The 21,656-nt window shown below is 38.2% G+C and overlaps 1 protein-coding gene across 4 annotated transcripts in view; it reads left to right on the top strand.

Moving 5' to 3' along the window:
• LOC103181153 (wings apart-like protein homolog) overlaps positions 1-21,247 on the top strand; it is a 52,117-nt gene extending 30,870 nt beyond the window's left edge. For all 4 annotated transcript variants that reach the window (XM_042336611.1, XM_042336610.1, XM_042336609.1 and 1 more), the window contains 11 exons: positions 323-547; positions 2,651-2,762; positions 3,836-3,933; positions 4,413-4,489; positions 13,047-13,219; positions 14,860-14,975; positions 15,908-16,069; positions 16,772-16,982; positions 17,592-17,680; positions 18,720-18,815; positions 19,810-21,247. In XM_042336611.1, the coding sequence (XP_042192545.1) occupies positions 323-547; positions 2,651-2,762; positions 3,836-3,933; positions 4,413-4,489; positions 13,047-13,219; positions 14,860-14,975; positions 15,908-16,069; positions 16,772-16,982; positions 17,592-17,680; positions 18,720-18,815; positions 19,810-19,875 (1,425 nt within the window). In that variant the 3' untranslated portion in view covers positions 19,876-21,247. The remainder of the gene's footprint in view (positions 1-322; positions 548-2,650; positions 2,763-3,835; positions 3,934-4,412; positions 4,490-13,046; positions 13,220-14,859; positions 14,976-15,907; positions 16,070-16,771; positions 16,983-17,591; positions 17,681-18,719; positions 18,816-19,809) is intronic.
• The last annotated feature ends 409 nt before the right edge of the window (positions 21,248-21,656 follow it).

Below are 21,656 nucleotides of genomic sequence, written 5' to 3'. Positions count from 1 at the left end.
GATTGATTTTCTGAATATATTTAAGTTGCGCTTGCTTCTGTCATCCTGCACTATTGTTTGCTTTGATTTATATGAAATTGATTATTTGGTGGAGTGGACAAACCTGTCGCTAATAACCAAGTGTATGTCGTGCAATTGACTTCAACCAATCTGTCAGCAGTAAATTGTGATCTTAAAAATATCTTGTATCATATTATGACTATTGAGATTTGAGCGGACATTTAATTGAAGTATGTACAATTATATATTTAATTCTCTTTACAATGTGCACGTTATGAATCCATTCTTTGATTTCTGCCATATATATTTATTGTATTATCAGAATCTAGCGCTTTGCACAGCAGCACTAATGTATATCTTGAGCCGGGATCGACTGAACATGGATCTGGATAGAGCCAGTCTCGACTTGATGATTCGACTGCTGGAGATGGAGCAGGATCCCTGCTCACGTCAGCTGAATGAGAAAGAAATGAACAAGATCAAGGAGAAAATCCGCAAACTCTGTGAAACTGTTCACAACCGTCACCTAGACTTGGAGAACATTACAGTAAGAGCTTGGCTCTACAATGTCTATAAAATAGCCTGCTTAAAATAGCAGACAGCCAAGTATTTATAATAATTAGAGATGCTTGCTTTATAGTCCCAAGCCTAATTCTCCAATAAAAACATAATGTTTAGTGATAGACGTGAAGGGCGCAGTACAAATGTAGTTTGTTGTTATTTAATTTTTGTTATCACTTCTTAAATGAGACACAGAATTTTGCATTTGATCTTTATAGCTTAGGTGTGGGGAAAAACTGCTGTTCCTAATTTCTCCCCCTCCCCATTCTTGTAACACAGCTTGATGTTTGAAAAAATGTAAGGTTTTTCCTGTTGATAAATTTGCCAGCTTTTGCAGTGTGTGCCTTTAATGTTTTTTTGCTTAGATTTTTCCATTATAATTGCATAGTGCCAAGCTTGGTAAATTTATCAAATCCACCTCCTTCCCACCACCCCCATGTTCATATGATGGGAGGCATAACCAAGTAAACAGTGCTGACTGAAGAAACTTATATGACACCAAGGGAACATGTGCTAGATTGTAAGCTTATACCTGTCACTATTTCACTTTTACACTAATGAGGTTATTCCTTAATGCTACACTGATTACGTAAGGTAAAAGGTTTACTTTTCTGTAACTTAATTATTTGAAGGAGATGTTTAGTATTTTTATAGAACATTTCCCAACCTTTCTCCTTAATTTATTTTATGTAATACTTGGGATTTCAGCCATGTATATGCAATGTTTGGCAGTTATAAATTATGGAAGATTGAGATCAATTGTTACAGGTTTGGGATGTTTTGATATGAGTTTTGGATTGTTAATCGATTTATGATTAGTGAATTGTGTAAAAAGCCACAGTGATAGTAAAATTGTTTGATTTTCATTGGGCAAGATTCTGTAAGGGAGAGGATGTAGGTAATATATTTTGAGTTTGAATCTGTAATGCTTCTTTTTTAAAAAAATGTGCGTCTTAACCAAGTTAGAGAGGAATGGGACTTCTGTTGAGTTCAGTGGGGTTACAATTGAGAATAAGATATTGGCTGCCAAGATGTCCTGGGGTAAAAAATGATGTAATGTTAGATGTGACTCACGTGGTTATGATAATGGTCATTTGCTAAAGAAATCAATTGTTTGCTCGGAGACTCTTTACTTTTGAACCAGCCAGTTCGACTGCATTGGTCTTTTCTGGTCCTGTCATTCCTATGTTCCAAACTGTTGTCTGCCATGTTATTTGCTGTTAGCAAGTAAAGGACAAAACGTTTAATTAAGTTAGCTGTAAACCTTAAAAATAGTATGTGGGAGGATTTTCAAATATTTATTCTCATGATGGACTAATGCACCAGAGCTGTAATTAGCGTTTAGTATACGTCATGGGAGTATGGCCCAGTACTTTGCAATGTGCCACAAATTAAACATTAGAATAACAGAAAACATGTTGTTCTGTTCTGATTTGGCCATCAGAAGGCACTTGAGAAAAGCGCCTTGCATTCTCCTTATCTCAGCACACTCCCACAGTTTGGGTCACTACAGTATGAGACTTAATATGTATTCCAGAATTCAATGACACAGCAGTGATTTGGTTCATATGCAACTATTTTATATTTTTAGAAAGTTTTCCTTTTCTCACTAGTCAGTGACTCTGTAAATACACGATGATGCTACTTAACTGTACAAACTAGATTCATTCATGAGTCTTTGTAGAACTAGCTGATATTAGCCAGAGCCACAGTAAGTGATTAAATATTTCGCTTCAGTAGCCCTGGCCAGTGCAAAATGTTGAAGGGAGTAGGTTTATCATTTGGGAAATGGGCAGTTTAACTATTTACAGCAACAACTTGCATTTATATAACGTCTTTATATAAAAGGCAGGGTATTGTGATACTGCATAATGGTGGGGCTGGGTGCTGAGCAATGGGGAGAGGGAGATGACCATAGGCGCAGTCTGAGAAGTAGATCTTTAGGTGGGATTTAAAAATCCATAAGGGGGTGGATGAGGCAGGAATTTTGAAGAATTGGGGCCGGTCCAAATATTTAGTGGTGACAGTCTTAGATTTTGTTGTGGTTGTTTTTGTGTCATAATTTTAAGAACTGTATTTGTTTTGACAGATTGGGCACTTGGCTATGGAGACTCTACTTTCCCTCACGTCCAAGCGATCGGGGGACTGGTTTAAGGAGGAGCTGAGGCTCTTAGGAGGACTAGATCACGTTGTGGATAAAGGTACATGTTGCTTCCCTACTCAGTAAATTAGTTAGGGCACCTTCTAACCTATTATTAGGTTTTCTGCATTTCAACATTCTTTTCATTCTCCTCCTCTTTCCCTTCCCTCAACAATTGGATAATTTTGTCCAGTGGAATATGTTATGGGTCATGCCTACTCTGTGATCATCAACACTGCTCTGCAGTTAGCTAGGAGGAGAGAAGAGTAGCTCCTAATCTTTAACTGTTAGGAAAACACTTCATAATAAAAAAAGGGAGTTGCATGTGCCTTACTATATTTAGATAGTAAAATAGCCTGAACACAGACAGTGGTTTATTTATTTATAATAATAATAATGCCTTATCACATTAGGCATTAGTGCCTTATCACGTCTTCAAGACGTCTCAAAGCACTTCACAGAATAATAATAATAAATCCTTGCATTTGATATAGCGCTTTTCACCTCTTCTAGAAGTCTCAAAGCGCTTCACAGAATATGCTGTAAAGTGAATTGACCATATATTTGTGGGTGAAACGCGGCAGCCAATTGCGCACAGCAGTGTCCCATAAACAGTCATGGATTGAAAATAACCAAATTTTTTTGTTTTTGGAGGGATTATTATTAGGCATGTGGAGTAAGGAAACTTACCCAAGGTTTCGCCCTGATTGGAATTGAACCCAGGTGTCTCGCTTGCAAGGAGAGTGCTCTAACCACTGAGCTACAGGATTATATTGTAAAGATAATTGACTGTTTATTTTGTGGACAAATTTTATTTTTATTTTGCAGCAAATATAACTTTTTACACTTACTAGTGTACTAGGCAAAATTAACAATCTCTTGTTTGAAAGTCTTGCAAAATTTAAAAGCTTATTTTGGTCAAAAGTGGGCAAAATCTCAAATGGTAGCAAGAGCACTCAGAACTTAAAACTATTTTGATCTTGATGCTGTGTATTTAATGCCTCATCTTTGTTGCTTTTGACCTGAGAAAGGTAAAGTAAGATTCACTTTCCTCAGCAATGTATACCTTGATAATACAAGTATACCTTGATAATACAAGTATACTAAATAATCTGTTTCCTTTGGTAATAACAGTGAAAGAATGTGTGGAACAATTGGATCGGCATGAAGAAGATGATAAATTGGTTGCATCATTGTGGGGTGCAGAGCGCTGTTTACGGGTGTTGGAGAGTGTAAGTATTACCAGAGGTATATGTAGGAATATAGAGGGGAGGGAGCAGAATCCTGAATTTCCAACCTTATCTTATTATTGGAGAGGCACATTGTAGGGCCAAGCATATTCCTGAAGAGGAGGAGGAGAGACCACAGAGCAATGCATGTCTCTTCTGGGCAGTCAGAAAGTAACATTGCGAAAAGACTAGGAGCTGGCGCACTGTGTGCAGGGTCTCAATTGTTAAGTATAGTGGGGGTCCACAACACAAGATGACAAAAACATGCTTCGAAAATCACTTGGCAGGTTTCTCCCACCTTCTTTGTGCCTTTCAGCTCCTTTGTTGTCGCTTGAGCTTTCAAGATTCTTAGAGAGCAATTTCTACCATTCATGAAGACCTATTTGGGACAGTTATAGTGAATGCTTAGACTATTGAGTATAGAATCTCAAGAATAGTCCATCTACAAATGTATTGGATTGATTTTCCTTTTTTTTCTTCAGGTAACTGTTCACAATCCAGAAAACCAGGGTTATCTTATAGCATACAAAGATTCACAACTCATTATCTCTTCTGCAAGGTAAGTCTGTAGCATGGTGCAAGAAAGAGGATTTATATTTTTTAAGAAAAATTGAGGAAAAGTGACACCCACTGAAAGATTGTAAAAGTGCCAAAAAATGTTTCATTGATAATGCTGCTTTACGGAATGTGACCCAGCTTGATTGTTGTGAGCTTTTGTAGATCAAATGGATAGTATCATTGCAAGAGTTATTACAACATATAAACAAAAATGTCACTGCCTATAAAAATAACACTTGTGGAGATTATTCTGCGAGTTACTAAACTATCATTGGGTTTGGGGTTTTGGGGGAAGGGTTAAGCAGAGTCCCTTTGAAACCAACCATGCGGCTGCATGGTTTAAGCTGATTTAAATTACTGTGAAATTCTTAGATTGATAACATTTTGTTTTACTCATCGTTGATCATGTAGTTTTCTGCATCTTTACTGCCTGTCTTCTCACTTTAAGCTTCCTTTCGAAGTGCTTCCTTTCTTTGTCAATTTCCTTCTTATCAATGGGAACACTCAGCAGGTCAGGCAGCATCTATGGAGAAAGGAAATTGAGTCAACATTGATGTGTACTAGGAAAAACCCAGATGATGTGGTAATGGTCACAGAAGAGGGGGAGGGGGAAGGTGAGCTGTTATGGTCTGAAATTATTGAACAATTCAGACCATAACAGCGCATCTTCCCCCTGAAATTGTTGAATCAATTCTGACCACATCATCTGGGTCCCAGACACACCTTTTCTCTCTGGTCTGCCTGTTTTGTTGCAATTTCCGCCCCCCCCCCCACCACCGGTTTGCATTATTAGCACCTCCATTCCCCCGATTTGTTGCAACTCCCCCCTTTGTTTTGCATCATTAACACCCCTTTAATCCATCATCCTCTGTCTTCTACCCCATTTTCTCCTTTGCCTTCCTTGCCCTGCCTCTCCTCTCTCTGATAGCCCTTAAAAGCCTCTCCCTCCCAACATCCCCCAGTTCTGACAAAGTGGCGTGGACCCGAAATGTTGATTCATTTTCCTTTCTCCATAGAGGCTGCCTGAGTTGCTGAGTGTTCCCAGCGACTTCCGTTTTTGTTTCAGAATTCCAGCATCTACAGTATTTTGTGTTTTGTTCCTTCTTATCAATGTGTCCTTAAGCGTTGTGGGAAACACTAGCCAGAACTCAATCCTCAGAATCAAAATTAGGAGAGTCACTGGAGTTTCTACTGCTTGCTCGAAAATTGTAACTTTCTATTGCAACCAATACTGGGTTTAGGTACTTGATTGTCCAAGAAGCCGTAGCACAAGTGTTTTCTTTATTTCAAACAACTGTTCTGAAATGCTGTACACGGTCCAGTGCCTTGGGATGTCCTCCCGACATGAAAGGCGCTATGCAAATGTAATCTTGTTGCTGTTAAAGAAGCTAACCAAGTATTTTAGTGCCCTGCGTGAAGATTGCTATGATAAATGCAAGTTGTTGTTATTAAATAAGTTGGCAAGTTCAATATACTTCCAAGCTTCTGGTGAAGTGCCACTGAGATGAAAAATCTTAGTTTCTTGGAGTTTGGGGAGAACAGAACGGAAACCTCAGAACAACAATTACCATAGTAATTTAAATTGGAAGATTGCACCAGAGTGAGGGGGAGAGAGTTGAGAGTTTAGTTTTTATTCTGTTTAGGAATGCAAGACTGGTGCTTAAAGTGTCACGCAGTTACCCAGCCAAGACTGAAGATAGCAATATTCGAGTAGGTATATGTGTGCTTCAATAAAGAGGTGATTGTTAGGAAGAGAAGCGGTTGTTAAGAAACTATAGCAACCATAGATACAAGCTCATAAATCAAAAAACAGATGTGTGAAAACTCCCAATTTTCTTGAAAAACACTCCCAAGACAATGGAGTAGATGTGAAGATTACATTTGAAATTAGAGGAGATAGAAGTGAAAAATAATGTATGGTTATCCACCATGGTAAGAGATTGTGGTAGTTGGTTAGACTTCTGAGACATATAGTAAAAACTCTTTAAAGAAGTGAAAGAAATTAGATTTTTATTACTCTACTCTATCGAAAGAGGAGGTTGATCATTGTTCAATGGTTTCACTGTGGGGAGAAAAAAAAGGTGATTTGCACTGAAGGCTTGCAATCTAAAGAAAATTAATATATGTTAAATGGACTTAGCAAGGGAAGAGTGGGAGAGCAGTTATGTGCATTCCATCCTGATAGCACTTTTTGATTAGCTTTCTGCAGTAGCAAAATACTATGGTGAACATTTTTTTAATGTGGCAGGAAACATAACCTCAGTGTGTCAGGTACCAAAGTAAGAGCCTTCGAACACAGAATGATATAATTGAGAGCACAACAATAGTAAGTCTTAATTTATGTCAATAGGCAGGATTGCAACCTGGGAGCCTTCCAGTCATAGAAAAAAATATATAAGACAGTATTTGAATTGCAAACTAGTTAATCTGTTCAAATTCACGATTTTGCACTAAAGTATTATTATCTAGTTGATCTCTTGGTGTTCTTGTTCAGGTTTTACTTCAGTAAGCTGTAGGCTTTAAGCAATAGTATGGATTTAAGCAGTTCAAGCCTGAAAAAAAACGCAAATAATTCAGGCTGGGCTATTTGCATTTGTTTTAGGAAAATGTGTTTCTATTTGACAACTAAAGAATGGAAGCTTTTTTTCTTTGGCCCAAAGGCTTCTATCAAGAAATAATCACTGGCATTTTGTATCCATTTTAAATCTTACACACCTGGCTGGAAATGTTGCTACTGATATTTGCGGCCTACAAAGCATTGGGGAACATAATTTATTTTTTATTGTATTTCACTGGGCTCTAGAGATTGGCCCATGTCAGTTAAACAATTACATAGCTAAGACTGAAGATTAGATATTTTTCTGTTCATTTAGTTTGGAAGAAATATGGGTTAATGATTGGGGTAATCCATTTTTTGCTGCTGTGTATATGAATGTTTACTTCTGTAAATCGGTTATCTTTCCCCCCCCTCCATTCAACACATGTTTTTCCCCCCCTTCTGTTCTCAACAGCGTTCTATATCTTGCTGTGGCCAACAGGTGGTGCACTTTAAGCAAACTGGGTTGACTTCTGTTCACTCAAAGCCACTGAGTGGCGCTCCTCGCAATTGCAAAATAAAAAAATAAAGCAAGCCAAAAATATACTGCAGGTTTCTTTGTGCACCATTTTGTGAAAACAAACCTCAGAAAATTCAGATTTTTAGAAAAATTAGAAATATATGCATGGCATGTATACCATAAGTATCTACATTCACAGAGACAATAGGATCTGGTCATTTCAAAAAACGACTAGCCACATTCAATTGCTCCAGAATTCTAGCTTTTTAAGCTATTTCAAATGTATTTTTTTTAATACTATTTATGAAGACTACTTTTTTGTAAATCTGTAATTTAGTCTGATTCTAAAATTAGAGGTAAAACATTTCTTGGACGACCCTGTTTATAATCTCTTGGAAGTATTGTTAATCCAGTTAATGGATACATTTCACAGGAATTTTAATTTTGAGACCTTCCCCACTTTGCAGAAACTCTTGTTGGCTGTTGAGCAAAGGGAAGGGGAGGTGACCATAGACATAGTCAAATTAATAGTTCTTAGTCGGAATTTAAAGATGGATAGGGGAGGTTAGAGTGAAGGAGTTCCAGAAATTAAGTTGAGGGTATAGCTGCTGAAGCCTCAGCCACCAATGGTGGGTCAGGGTATACACAGCAGGCCCTAGTTTGCTGAGTGGAAGGTGGAGAGCAAAAGAGTGGGGTTGGAGAAGATCACAGAGATGAGAAGGTCCTAGGGCATGACGGGTTTTAAAGATGATGCAGATGAGAATCCTGAATTCGATACATTGAGGGATGGGGATCTCATGAAGCAGATAGAGAACTGGGCTAGTGGCCGTGTAAAGTTTTGTATGGACTGGAGCTTGTGAATGATGGAGCAAGGAATGAGAGTGTCATCGCATATTAACTTTACATGCTAATTAAAATACTAACTGTTTATGTAATAATAATACGTGTACTTCTAGACTGTCAGGCTTGCAATAATATGGTTCATAAAATGGTCATTGTGCTATATGTTGCAGAACATTTTCTATTTATGAACCTAAGCAGTAAAGTCTGTATTTACCACTTCAAATTGCCTGTAAAGTTTTTTTTTTAATTTGCTGGTCTTTTGTTAGTGTTATGATTGCCAGAGTAGGGAACAGTTTGCTGTCTAATAAGGCAATCTAAGGAGCAATGTGCTCGGAATTTTACGTGTTGCTGCACAAGTCACTTGCCCATTACATAATCACCTTCAGGTTCCATCTAACTGTGTTCCAGCCTTTTTAATCCTTCCCCTTGTGTCATTTCTACGAAATTCAGCCTGATTAATCCACATGTGGGAATGCATGTCAAATATTACATAGATAGTGTTTTAATAAACATGTAAAAATTATAATATGCAGCGTCAAAGCTCCCTTTGCATGCAAGTTGTGATTGGCTGCAACCCATCCCACTTGCTGGATGGTCTTATTGGTTCTGTGTGCATCCCAAGGAATTCATGTCACGATAAACCCTTGAAAAGAAAAAGATTTTGCTTCCTGAATTTTCGAGCCTTAATTGAGATAGTGTAGGGTAACAGGTTAGCAGAATAAGAGGTTTAGGGGTCCAATTTCCTCAGGTCATTAAAAGCTTGTTTGTATCTGAAAAGGGGCAATCAAAAAGGATAATGGAATTCTGTGATTCATTACACAAAATTAAGAATGTAAAAGCAAGGAAGGACTACTGTAATTATAACTGTAACAATTGTACCAAACATTAATCAGACCTCATTTAGGTGTTGTGTTCTGTTCAGGTAGTATTTACTGGTCTTCGAAGATCAGTGACATAAAAATAATCGGTGGATGGGCTTAATTTCACTGAGAGGAGTTTTATAAATTTGAGTTACATTCCTGGCATTGAGGAATTTAGGGGCATCTAATTAAGGCGATGGTAGACAAATCGAGAGCAAGAGGACATAACCTTAAAATTAAAGCTATTGTTTCATAATTAAACCTTAAAATATTTCTTCACAAGAAGGATTTAATGTTTAATGCATTCCATGAGGTTTGAAATACAGAATCAATTGAGGTGCTTAAAAAACAGCAAAGATAGTTGGGAAATAAAGAAATAACATGAAGACCAGAGTGGCAAATGGAATTAAAACTAATGTAATGCTAAATGGCAGAGCAGCTCGACAGGCCAAATTACCTATCTGCTTATCTCACAAATTAAGATTTGCCTTTGAAATTAGTACTTTTTTTAAGTATTCCTGTCATTTGTACAGGCTGAAAAGGTACAAGTTGTTGCAGATTTCTCTGAATATGGAGGTGGAAAAGAGAAAATTAATTCGGTTGTTAAACACTGACGTTGACTTGTGGAGAAGGTTAACATGGACTAACGAAAAATAGTTTAAGAAGGAAGCTCTGCAGGAAAGCGGAAATATTATAAGGGAGAGAGAATCATAAAGACTTGATACAGTCTCATTATCTGCTTTTTAATAGGCCCCAAGGGATTGAGCAAGATCCTGGTTTGTTTTGTGTGACACACAATATGTTTTACTGTTTGTAACTGTGCTTCTGCCCTTAATTTGATTAGGTACAGAGCAGAGCTAATACAGATGCTGAACCAGATCTGACACCATGAACCCTTCCTGCACTTGGCAGTCATTATGGGTAATGCTGGTGTCCATTTGCATTCACAAAAGGAGGGAAGTGACAGGTCAGGGAGGTAGCCAAGCCCCAGTAAATTGGTTAATTGTATTACTTTTTAAATTTGCCTTGAGAAGGGAATAGTTTCCAAGACTACATTGTTATATCATCCATCTTTTTAGTGAGTATTCATATGCTCTAATGATCTGGAAAGAAGTAATTTAATTATTAATTCTAGGTTATAATTGTGATCTGCAATGGGGAGAAAAAAAGGCCCAAAGAAGGCTGAAACATTTTGCAATTTCTTTCCTTGGTTGCAAAAACTTTAATTTGTTGACAAAAAGCAAGTAACATACACAGTATGTTGCCCATCGTCATAGCCTTGAATTTTTACTTCTTGTTCAGCATGAAAGCTTAAGCATCTAAAGTTCACTTCTCTAGAGTTGGATACAAATCTCTAAACAAGGTCATTTAATCTGAAATCCTAGTCATGGGTATGCGTAGTTTTAACTACACACATAAGATTTTTTACAAAATGAGTGGCAATTAAATATTTTGGGGCTCAACCAGGCCAGGAGTTGGGACGCTACAACTGGCTTCATAACCTCTGGGTTAAAGTGAGGAGGAAGATGGTCAGAGTTCCTTATCTTGATAGCTATCAAGCAATCTCTGCACTGTGTAACAGTCAGATAGACATTATTAAGCTAGGTTGTGATGTTGCTCAAGGTTGAATTGCTGCCTTGTGTTGCTTACTGTCAATGCTCACAGAATAGTGGCTAATTGGGCCCAGTACCAGTAGGTATATGGAACATGTAGAACCAAGTCATGTACACCATGTTCTCACTTTGTTTGTCTCTTTCCAGGTCAGGTTTTCTTGACATATATTTGTGTGTGGTGGTTGGGGAGAGAGGTGGATGGAGAGGGAAAGCCTCATTTTAATAAGAAGCAATTCACTCTTAAAATGCAGAACACCAGCTCATACCAGAGTTCATTATGCAGCCTGCTTCCAGACATCTGTTAGCATTCTACAACCAACAGCTGGGAATCCTGAGTTTTACTTGTTTTCTTTCTCCCTCTTTGTGGGGGACATGAGGGTACCACTCTGTAACAATCTGTGTATCAGATCATCTGTGTTGGAATCAACTCAAGAATTCAAAAATTAGGAAATAAACCATTTTGTAGCAGTAGGTGATAGATTGAAGGTTTTTAATAACTTTTGTTCCAGTCAATGTTCAGGGGGTTCATTGGAGTTCAAGCAGTTTAAATTAAATTCTCTTGAATAACAGTATCTGGAGGTGCATGTGTAACTGCTAATTTTGTACTAACATTTCAACAAGGTCATTTTGATTGGCGTCCTGTTTGATCCTAAACTGCCCGTGATATCCCACATCCGTGCCATGACCTGTTCCACCTTTCCCCACTTTCACAACATCGCCCAGTTCTACCACTGTCTCACACCGTAGGTCGCCAAGACCCTCATACACACATTTATACATTCATGCTCGACTACGCAAACTCCCTGCTTGTCGGTCTCCCCAACTCCTCCCTCCATAGGCTGCAGATAATCCAGAACTCTGCAGCCCATGTCCCCTCCCGCACTAGGCTCCGTGAACCTATCACCCACATCCTTGCCCAACTGGCTTCCCATTACACAAAGGATACAGTTCAAGATCCTGGTCCTCACTTTAAAAGCCTTCCATGGCCTTGCTCCCCCCAACCTCTGCGACTTCCTAATCCCCTGTCAACCTGCCCATTCCCTCCACTCAGCAGGCTGCAGTCTGCTTCACGTCCCCGGCCGGGCAGGCTTTCAGCCACTCTGCACCCACACTCTGGAACTCCATCCTGCAGTCCCACCACATCACCCCCTCCTTTACCTCCTTCAAGACCCGTCTCAAAACCCTTCTCTTCGACCGTGCCTTTGATCACCCGCCCCCGCCTCCCCCCCTCCACCCACATTGACGTTCTGAGTAAGGGTTGTGGACCCAAAACGTTGACTCACTTTCCTTTCTTCATAGATGCTGCCTGATCTGCTGAGTGTCCCAGCAACTTCTGTTTTTGTTTCAAAAATATATATGGGGTTTGGCTTCATTGTCTACACTTTGCTTTTATGTGATTGACTTAATGTCATATTAATTTCATACTTGTTTTGTAATTTCATGCATCATTCTTGTCATGAACATTGAACAATCATTTAAGGGTATTGTTTGGCATCATGTGCCCAAGGCTCTGTTGTTAAAAATGTTTCCCTTGGATAATCTAAACGTTTCAGGAAGTGTATTCTTGATTTAAAACATGTAAAGGAAGATATTGTTGCCATCTGCTCTCCAGCCAGCTATCACGAAGAGTTAGGCAAACATTCAGCAGATGTAGTAGTTGGGTTACTAGTTTCCCCTGGAGTTTTTCAGTTTTTTACAGTTCATTACAGAACTCATTTGAATACAATGAATGCTACTGATTGGCTTTAATACAGAAACCAGTTCAGTTGAAGATACTGTATCTCAATTGCATTGATTTCATTGAAGGCCAGTAGTGTGAGGCAGCCTCAAACATTTTATGAAGAACTGCCATACAATTTTATGAAGTGTTCTACTAATTTAGGCTTCTCCCTAAATTTCTTTACTTTGCACTTTCCTTCTTTCTATTCAGAAACCTTTTGTAAACCTGTCTCTGACCGTTGCACCATCAGGTACTTCCTTCCCCTCACCCCCATCAGTCTTCCACCCTGTTCAGGCTTGCATTTTGTCACTGAAAAATTTGAGACATTTTCCTTTGTGAAATGCAATATGTAAGTTGCAATTTAGTATGATTTGCTTTGCAGCATTTGAAAAATGCATGAACAAAACTTCTAGAATTCCTCCTGCAGCTCCTTTCTTGATGTTCATTTTATCTGTTTTCTATACAGAGCATTGCGGCATTGTGAACAGTTGATCACAAGATATAACCGAGCAGACACCTTTTGCAAAACAAATAGCAATTGTCTCCCAAAGATCACTGCCTCCAACCATATAGGTAAAGCAGTAGAGGACTGCATGAGAGCAATCTTTGGGGTCTTGCTCAACTTGACTAATGACAACGGTAAGTTAATGCTAAACGTTGGTGCCTACCCTCTTGATTGAAGTAACTTAGAACAGTTAAACAGAAATGGCCCTTCGGAGTATGTAGATTGTAGTTTGCAGCCCGCATCCTGCTGCACTGTATTACAAGCTTATGAAATATTAATGAACACGTAAACAAGTGTGTGTAACAGTAAAGTGCAATAACCTGAAGAAAAATAGTTGCATGCTCCAGTTTGGATTTAGGATTTTTTTTTCTAAAGCATTCTTACGAGGGAGAGAAATCGTACCCTGCTTCAGAATTGTTAATATGCTGATGAGAAAATCTGAAACATAATGCCACAGTGCTGCTGTTTTTCCAGTGGTAGGTCTTCAATTATTAATGTAATTTTTAATGAAAAATCCAAGAAATGCATACTCTACTTCAGCAGGTCAACCATTCTGAAGAAAACCTTGTATTGAAATAATATCGAATTCATCTGGTTTGGTGTTTGCAGTTCATGATCAATAGACTCAGCTTGTCTCACTCAGCATTTCTGATAAAAAAATATATGCCAGAATTTATTTTAGCTCTATGGGTAGTGTGGAGGAGGTGGAAGGATAGAGTTGCAAGGTTTATTTTGTGGCTGTAAAAAATTGTCTTGCATTTGCTCGTGTCACACTGACAATTTTTACAATTCAACTATTGCAATTATTAATAAAATGAGTTAAGTTGTCTTTAGTCTCCAAAATATTCTGGCCTGCACCAGTAATCTCTTTGAATTGGCATTGGTATTTTAATATTTCTGACAGTTGTTGCTTATTCTCGCATATCAATGTTACATGTCTGATGTTGAATGTATGGTGGTATCAGCATGTAACTGTCAAATCACTTTGGGTTCTTAAAAGCTCATTGTTCTTACCTTTATATTCCTAAGCACAGCAGAAATTGCATTACCTTATCTGTCTTACCATCCAAGGAAAATAAAGTATCTTTATCCTTGACATAACTACACTTGGAATGAAAGAACAAGCCTATGGAGCTTATGTCAAGGAGAATGTAAATACTATAATTGTGATATTTTCTTTGTTTTCTGCAACTGTATCTCTTAGTGGACAGAGACACACTCCTGTCTTTAATATCTGCTTTAACCAGTGAGGACTGAATACTAATAAGAGCAGTACACGGGGTTGGTGACAATGGGGCTGCACCATTCTTACTTAACTGTTTGGCACAAGCTAACAATAAAACTCCAGCTCTCCATTCAGTGATCTCCAACAAGAAGCAATATTACATTGCTTCTAGTGATATAATTTTGGGTTTTGTGAATGATGGGGCTTGCNTTTTTCATGTCAGATAATAGTTTGTTCCTTTTCTATGCTTCAGTTTGGCAGTGTGTTTGCATATAGTGGCATTTATGCAGATGTATTTTCCAGATTTGCAAGAATTATAGAAATTTAGAAGTCCTTGTGTAAACCTGGTATTTACAGTGTCCAGGAAGGACTGAAAGGTATTAACCAATATCAACCGATAAAGATATTTTTCAAAACTTTGGATAAGTGTTGATAATTGGTTATATGAGATTAATCAAGGAATACATTCTATTTTTTAGTGGACGTTAAGGTAGGTATGCTATTATAACTAATTATGTTGCTGTTTGTTTTGTTACCTATTTTCTTCAGAATGGGGCAGTACAAAGACTGGTGAACAGGATTCTCTAATCAGTACAACAATGAACTGTGTGCTTCAAGTGCCACAATACATACCTCAGGAACAAAGATTTGATATTCGAGTGCTGGTAAGAAATACCAAACTGTACAGGCAATGCTGAACACGTTTTTCAAATAATGTACTTTACTATCAATTTTACTTTCCTCCTGACATGAAAGCCACTATGTAAATATAAATTTGTTGTTGTACTGTAGCCCATTTGTCTTTTTTTTACTGATATAACACAATGAGGGCATTTTTGAAGTTGATCATTCTCCATTTGATAAGTTTTTTTTCCAATTCATCCCTAATATGCCTAATTATCTCTTTAAAACTGCATTAGAACTGTTCATAAATGCAAAAGGATCAATTCACAAAGCTTAGACAAAGTTCTATTTTCCTTTAGTCACTAACACCCATCAACACAACATGGAGTACACAAAGCAGAAACATACATTGTTCACTACCAATCTATGAATCTGGTTTACCTCACAGCATTGGGAAAGGAATTTCCAACATCAGTGGTGTCTTGACAAAAGTCTTGTGTGTGTCAGCAAGGCTCAGTTGGTAGCACTGCCACCTCTGATAGAGGGTTATGAGTTCAAGCTCCACATTAGTACTTGACTTTGTAGTCCAAGCTAATTACTGAGGCAGCACTGTGTTGTCAGAGGTGCTGAAGTTTAGATGAAACATTAAAGCTAAGACCACAGTTGCCTGTTAATGTAAACATTAAACATTAAAGATTTTCCTGATATCCTGGAAAACAATCCAGATTTTCCTGGATTAATCCACTATATTAATTTAGATGAACATGGCTGTTTGTGGGACCCAAGTGGTTGAAATTGCTGTAATCATGCTAGCACAGAAGCAGTGGGAATTGAGTTCTTTCTCCCCCATCTTGACCCAGAGCTATACATTTGCTGTCAAATTGGAAAGCATGAGCAATGGTGTATTTTGTATAGAGACTAAAATTCTCTGAAGGGTTTCTTAAGACTGATCTTATTTCCCATGGTTTTGTAGGGTCTGGGCCTGCTGATTAATCTGGTGGAACACAGTGCCCGCAATAGGCATTGCTTAGTTGACATGGAAACCCCTGGCTCCTTCGACTCATTTTGTGCTGCGGACGGAGATGATAGTTTGCAGGTGGAAGGGCAAGTTGGTGCCATCCAAGCTTTAGTCCAGGTGAGTGTCAATTATTCTTTTAAAGCTTCAATTTGAATAGATAAGAATATACTTTGTGTAAAAAGGTTAAGATTAATCGAAAACCCATTACCAGGATCCAAAGGAACCTCCAGTACGAATGTGATTAACTTATGACATTATTTCTATCAAAATTACAATAATTGGACTTAATTCTTATTATTAGAGCTCTGGGTACAAGCAGACTAGAAGTAATGTCCAAAAAGGTGATATATGAAACACAGGGATTATTATTATATTATGAAAACTTGTTATCTCTCCCAACATGCTTCAGGGATTCTGAAATTGCAATTGTGCAATGATCAGAGGCACGAAAGGTCTGGTACAAAGTTTTGAATTGAGACAATTAGAGAATGTGTAATTATAAGTGGAAAACATACAGACTTCCAATCCTCCTGTAAAATCTCCCAAGCCAAGTAAACCATTCCTATTCTTCTGTCAAATTTCAGTCTCCCCAGGTAGAATAAAGGTACTTCCAGGGGCAGCATGTGTCAGTATTTCAGCATCTGAGGAAAAGTGACTTATCTGGAGGTAACAAGATATTCCTTCACACAAGGAGATGAACATTCTGGCATAAGTCCATCTCACCTTAATAAAATGTCTGTATTGAGCACACTTGTGTAACTTATGTATGGTTTTCAAATGCTGTGGGTAAAAAATTGGATTCTGTTTTGTTTTCTTCAGCTGTTCCTTCAGCGGGAACGAGCAGCCCGGTTAGCGGAGACAGAGACTGATGATTTTATTAAAGACACACCAGTGCCACCTCAGGACCAGAGTGGTCAATGGCAGGAGACCGCTGGATCTCTGGAATGGGTGCAGTCAGAAAACATCACCAAGACTGAGGGTGAAAATGAAAAGAAGGAGGAGGAGGATGAAGAAATTGATCTAAATAAAGGTATTGAAAGAGCACTTTGAGTGAGTAAAGTCATGTCTTCAGCACGGTCTCTTTAACCGTGCCTTCAGCTCCCCTCTCCACCCCCTCCTTGCTCCCTCCCTTCCCTCCCCCTGACCATTTCCCCCCTGCTCGGGTCCTGACCCAACTGTACAGTGTCTTGGGACGTCCTCCCGACGTGAAAGGCGCTCTACAAATGGAATCTTGTTGTTGTTGTTAATCTGTCAACTGATCTAAGTAAACGTTTATCTCCATAGGTTAATAATTTGTTTGCATTAACAACTACCTTAGTCTTCTGGTGCCTAAGGGAATTTCACTTAGAGCCCAAGACCCTTATGGGCCATGTCAAGGACCCCCTCCATTCACTATTTTAAAAAATATATATCAGGGATTCTGAAATTGTTATGTGTAGACAGCTATGTATGGATTGTAGCTTACTATTTGAAAATTGTGCAATGTGACCATCAGAAATTCTCCGTTTTAGAGATTATTCACGTTTCTAAGGACAAGGAGAAAACAATCCTTTTTGTTTTTGTGTTTTTCATTCTTTAACTTTCACATCAGGTCTAATTTTGGAAAGAGTTTTTCTCCTAATTTGTAACTTCTTAACAGCCCTGCAGCACGCTGGGAAGCACATGGAGGACTGCATCGTGGCCTCATACACTGCACTGCTTTTGGGCTGCCTCTGCCAAGAGAGTCCAGTGAGTATCTGTATGGTTGTTAGAGAGTCTGCCCTGTGATTAATAAACTGTAGAAGTAAACTCTTATTTCTCAGAACTGGAGTTTGAATCAAAGAAAATACAGTAGAGCCCTGTTCTAATGCGCTAGTTTTACATAGTTAACATCCCAACCAGCCTTGTAACAGGACAAGATTGCCTGACAGTGATGTTATTGCACATCTGCAAAGAAAGCAGCAGGCCAGTTTCCTGCATTAAAACATGGCTGATTTTCAAGTTATCTGGTGTCCACTGCCTTTGTTTCCTGCATGCTGTACGTGTGTAGCGTGCTGTGCTGATTACCTATCTCAGCTGTATATTTTTTTTACACGCAGAAGCCAGCCCTGGGTCCACAGTATAGCGAACCCATGTTGTAACTAAATGCTTTATCATTTGATTTGAATTTGAACTGTTTTGAATGATGTTCCTAGATTATTTTACCTCCCTGCTGATCGAATTCAAGCCTCTGGTTCTCTTTCAAATCCCTCCATTTCCTTGCTCCACTCTACCTCTGCGATCCAACTCCCCAAGTCACTGCCTCCACGCAGAAGCAGCAGCATGTTTCATGGTCCCCATCCAATCTCTCCCACCATTGATGGGCAAACTTTCAGCCATTCTGCCTGTACACTCTGGAACTCAATTTCAGAATCCCTCTCCTTGCACTTCCCTCCCTGCTTTCAAAACCTGCATTAAGTCCGATCTTTTCGACTGTGCTTTAAAGCTCCCAGTTGGCTGTGTGCAAGATTTGAGATGTCCTCCCAATGTGAAATTCACTGTATAAATGTAATTTGTTTTCTGTTTTTTACTCTTAGTGCAGAGTAATTTTTCTAAACCTGTTTTACTCCATACTACTTTTGCTTTGTAAAGTCATCTGCAGTTTATATCAATCTGGATGGAGGAGCATGGCATGAAAATCAATGGAAATATTTTCTGTAATGCTTCACTCCTTTCTTGAGTTGGATTATTACTGCCACTTTTATCCATGATACTAGCAATTTTAATAATTTTAACTTTTCTCATTTAGTTGAATGTCACTACTGTGAGGGAACATTTACCTGAAGGAGACTTTTCCATTATGACTGAGATGTTGAAGAAGTTTTTGAGTTTCATGAATCTTACAGTAAGTGAAACGTTTAAAATAATTGATCAGTGTAAGATGCCCTTTGGAGTGTTTGTTGGAAGTCAGGACCCTGTTTTGATGTTGGCCTAAAGCTTTTCTATTTCAATTCTAAATGTATCTTGAAGATTAGGCAGTTTTATTTGTTGAGATATTTTACATCAAGGTTATCCACTAAATTGAATCAACCCCTTGCTGCTGTAATTCTCGGTGGTCTATTGTTGCTGGGCCAAATGATTCTTGTTGCACACTGAAAGCCAGGAAAATTTGTAGTCAATTTATTTTGGTTTTTTTAATGCGTTTTAACTTTTCTACTAAATTAATTGTCTTTTAATTTCATTTCTTACAATCTGGTTCATGTTATTGATTGGTTAAATAAATGTTCCTTGACTTTATCTACAATAGTCACAAAGTTGATTGTGCAAAATGTTCTTTCCATGATACTATTCCAGGTTACATTATGTGTGGTTCCCAACTAAATGAGTGGATTGCATCAGCTTTCAACCCACCTGCTAAGCAGCATGCCAACTAAGCCTAAGGGTTAGTTAGTTTTGGGGGAAAATGAAAGTTTACATCTGTTGATTCGCACCTTCAATTAGCCATGATTGATATTGCCAAAGAAAAAAATCAAGTCTCAAGCGTAACTAAATTTCCAAGTGAATATCTATTTTCACAGTTGACTTTTATCCTGTACCAACTCAGTCATGCCAATGGAAATTCCTTTGCATATGTAAACAAAACATTCCTTGTGTGGTGTATTTCTGTTAGCCTTCAGCCACAGGGCTCTTGCTCTGTGGAATGCTCCCCAAATCCATTTGATTCGCACCCCTCCTAAAAAAAACTATTTCTTCAAACATTCTTCTCACCACAACTTGTGTCTTCAAATAATTTTAAGAACTGCAGAATAGCACAGAACTTTAAAAGTTAGTATTTTACAAATGCATATCTTTTACATTGGTCCTTGGGTGTCTGATTTTACTTTTTTTCCCTTCTACAGTGTGCTGTGGGAACGACAGGACAGAAATCCATCTCTCGAGTGATTGAATACTTAGATCATTGCTAGAGGATACTGAGCTTCTGCTGCAAACCGGCTGTGTTTCGTGCTCTGTACCTGAGAGTAACCGATTTTCACCAATGTACCTGAGCAAGACTTACCCCACCCCATATTGAAAGGAATGCATCATGGGCAATTCCCCTCTCTGCTTTATCAATTAGTGACTTTGCTACTGATGATGACCATAGCTCCTGTGCAATCTGAGTAGGAAGTTACAACTGGGATTCTTTTATCTAAATGAGGAGAGCGAATCTGGCTGGGTAGAATGGGCCGAGCCATATCTGAGGATAAATGTGTGCTTTAGTTTTTAAGATTAGTATAAACTAAGTGTATAGACCTAATTATTCCATACCCATGCAAGATAAATTTGTGAATTGCCCCAGCATCAGTCTGTTTATATTTGGAGTTTTATTCTACATGGGTCAAAGATCACAGCATTGAATTAAATGTTCACATGCTGCCTGACTATATCTGCAATATTTTTTTTACTGATGGTAATCATCATTAAGGAAAATATATTTAACAAACATATATTTTGAAATAGCTGTAACTGGGTATGGAATAGGCGATCATTGCACCAAACTCTTTCTGGATATGATGACCTCAAATTAATGTAGACACTTTGTGTACGATAATCATTGGTCACATAAATGAGCAGTTGTGGTGCCTTCGCAACCGATTTTACCAGGTTTTGAACAAGTCACGCAGTCTAATTTCCTTCAGATAGCAGTTAATTTCATAGCTGATAATCATTCATTTTAATACAGACTAACTGGGATATGGGTTTCAAGCCAGTGTTCCATATATACAAGTTACATAATGGGAATAATTATTACAAAAACTTTGAATTGTTTTGTTTTAATTCTCCTAGTCTATTTACCTTGTATTAACCTGAATGAATGAGCTATGCCTCACAATGAATAGATTTGGGACTGTTGCATCATCACCTGCAAATAGATGAAATCTTGATACCTAAAAAAGCGATCTACATCATAATTGAATTAAGTTGTCTACTTCGAAACAAAAAGGAAGGTTTTGCACTGGCTAGATTAACTATATCAGGGTGAACAACGATTTTACAGACAACAAAGATATCCATAGTATGTACTTTAATCCTCCAAAACTGAATTCATTATGCCTCTTATTTTGACTTTGTTTCTTTGTGAAGGAAGTAAATTGCAAATTCAAGAATCTTAATGAGTTGAGGTGCATCTGCATTTTAGTTGCAAACTGTTTGATCTAACCAGTAGGAGGCTTGTATGTTAGAGGACTCGTCATGATTAATCTGCATTTAAAAAATTGCATCTTTCAGTTTAATGAATAGGGACCGATAAATAGCCATAAATGTAATTTAAAATGTCTTAAAAGTTCTGACATAGTGGACAGTGCTTCAGTAGAATTTATTCTGTAGCAGTCAGCGAAAACAACATTGTCACATAAGTCCCACAAAGGACAGAGCTGGTTTTCAAGGTTTCGCACAAATGAACGATGTTGGTACTTAATTTCTGCAGTCCCAAACAAGCACAGTTTTTTTTTAACAGGTGAATCGCTCCCACTATTGTCATTCTTCATTTGGGACAGCTGGAACTGGCATTTATCTCTGCTCTGTCAATCGCTTTTGATGGACTTTTTGCACGGCAGTCTATCGCTGAGAAACATGATAAGTTTCTAAGTGGTCTTTCCAGTTGAGAATTGGCAGGTTAGCTGCATGAGCAATGAAGATGCAAATCTTAATTTCAGTCCTCTACTGTTTCTATTGTAGTTTGGACTTTTGAAGGAGTAAGTAAGTA

The sequence above is a fragment of the Callorhinchus milii genome, unplaced genomic scaffold (assembly GCF_018977255.1).
Source record: "Callorhinchus milii isolate IMCB2004 unplaced genomic scaffold, IMCB_Cmil_1.0 Scaffold7, whole genome shotgun sequence".
NCBI classification, from domain to species: domain Eukaryota; kingdom Metazoa; phylum Chordata; class Chondrichthyes; order Chimaeriformes; family Callorhinchidae; genus Callorhinchus; species Callorhinchus milii.
This window is presented reverse-complemented; position numbering and strand designations above follow the sequence as displayed.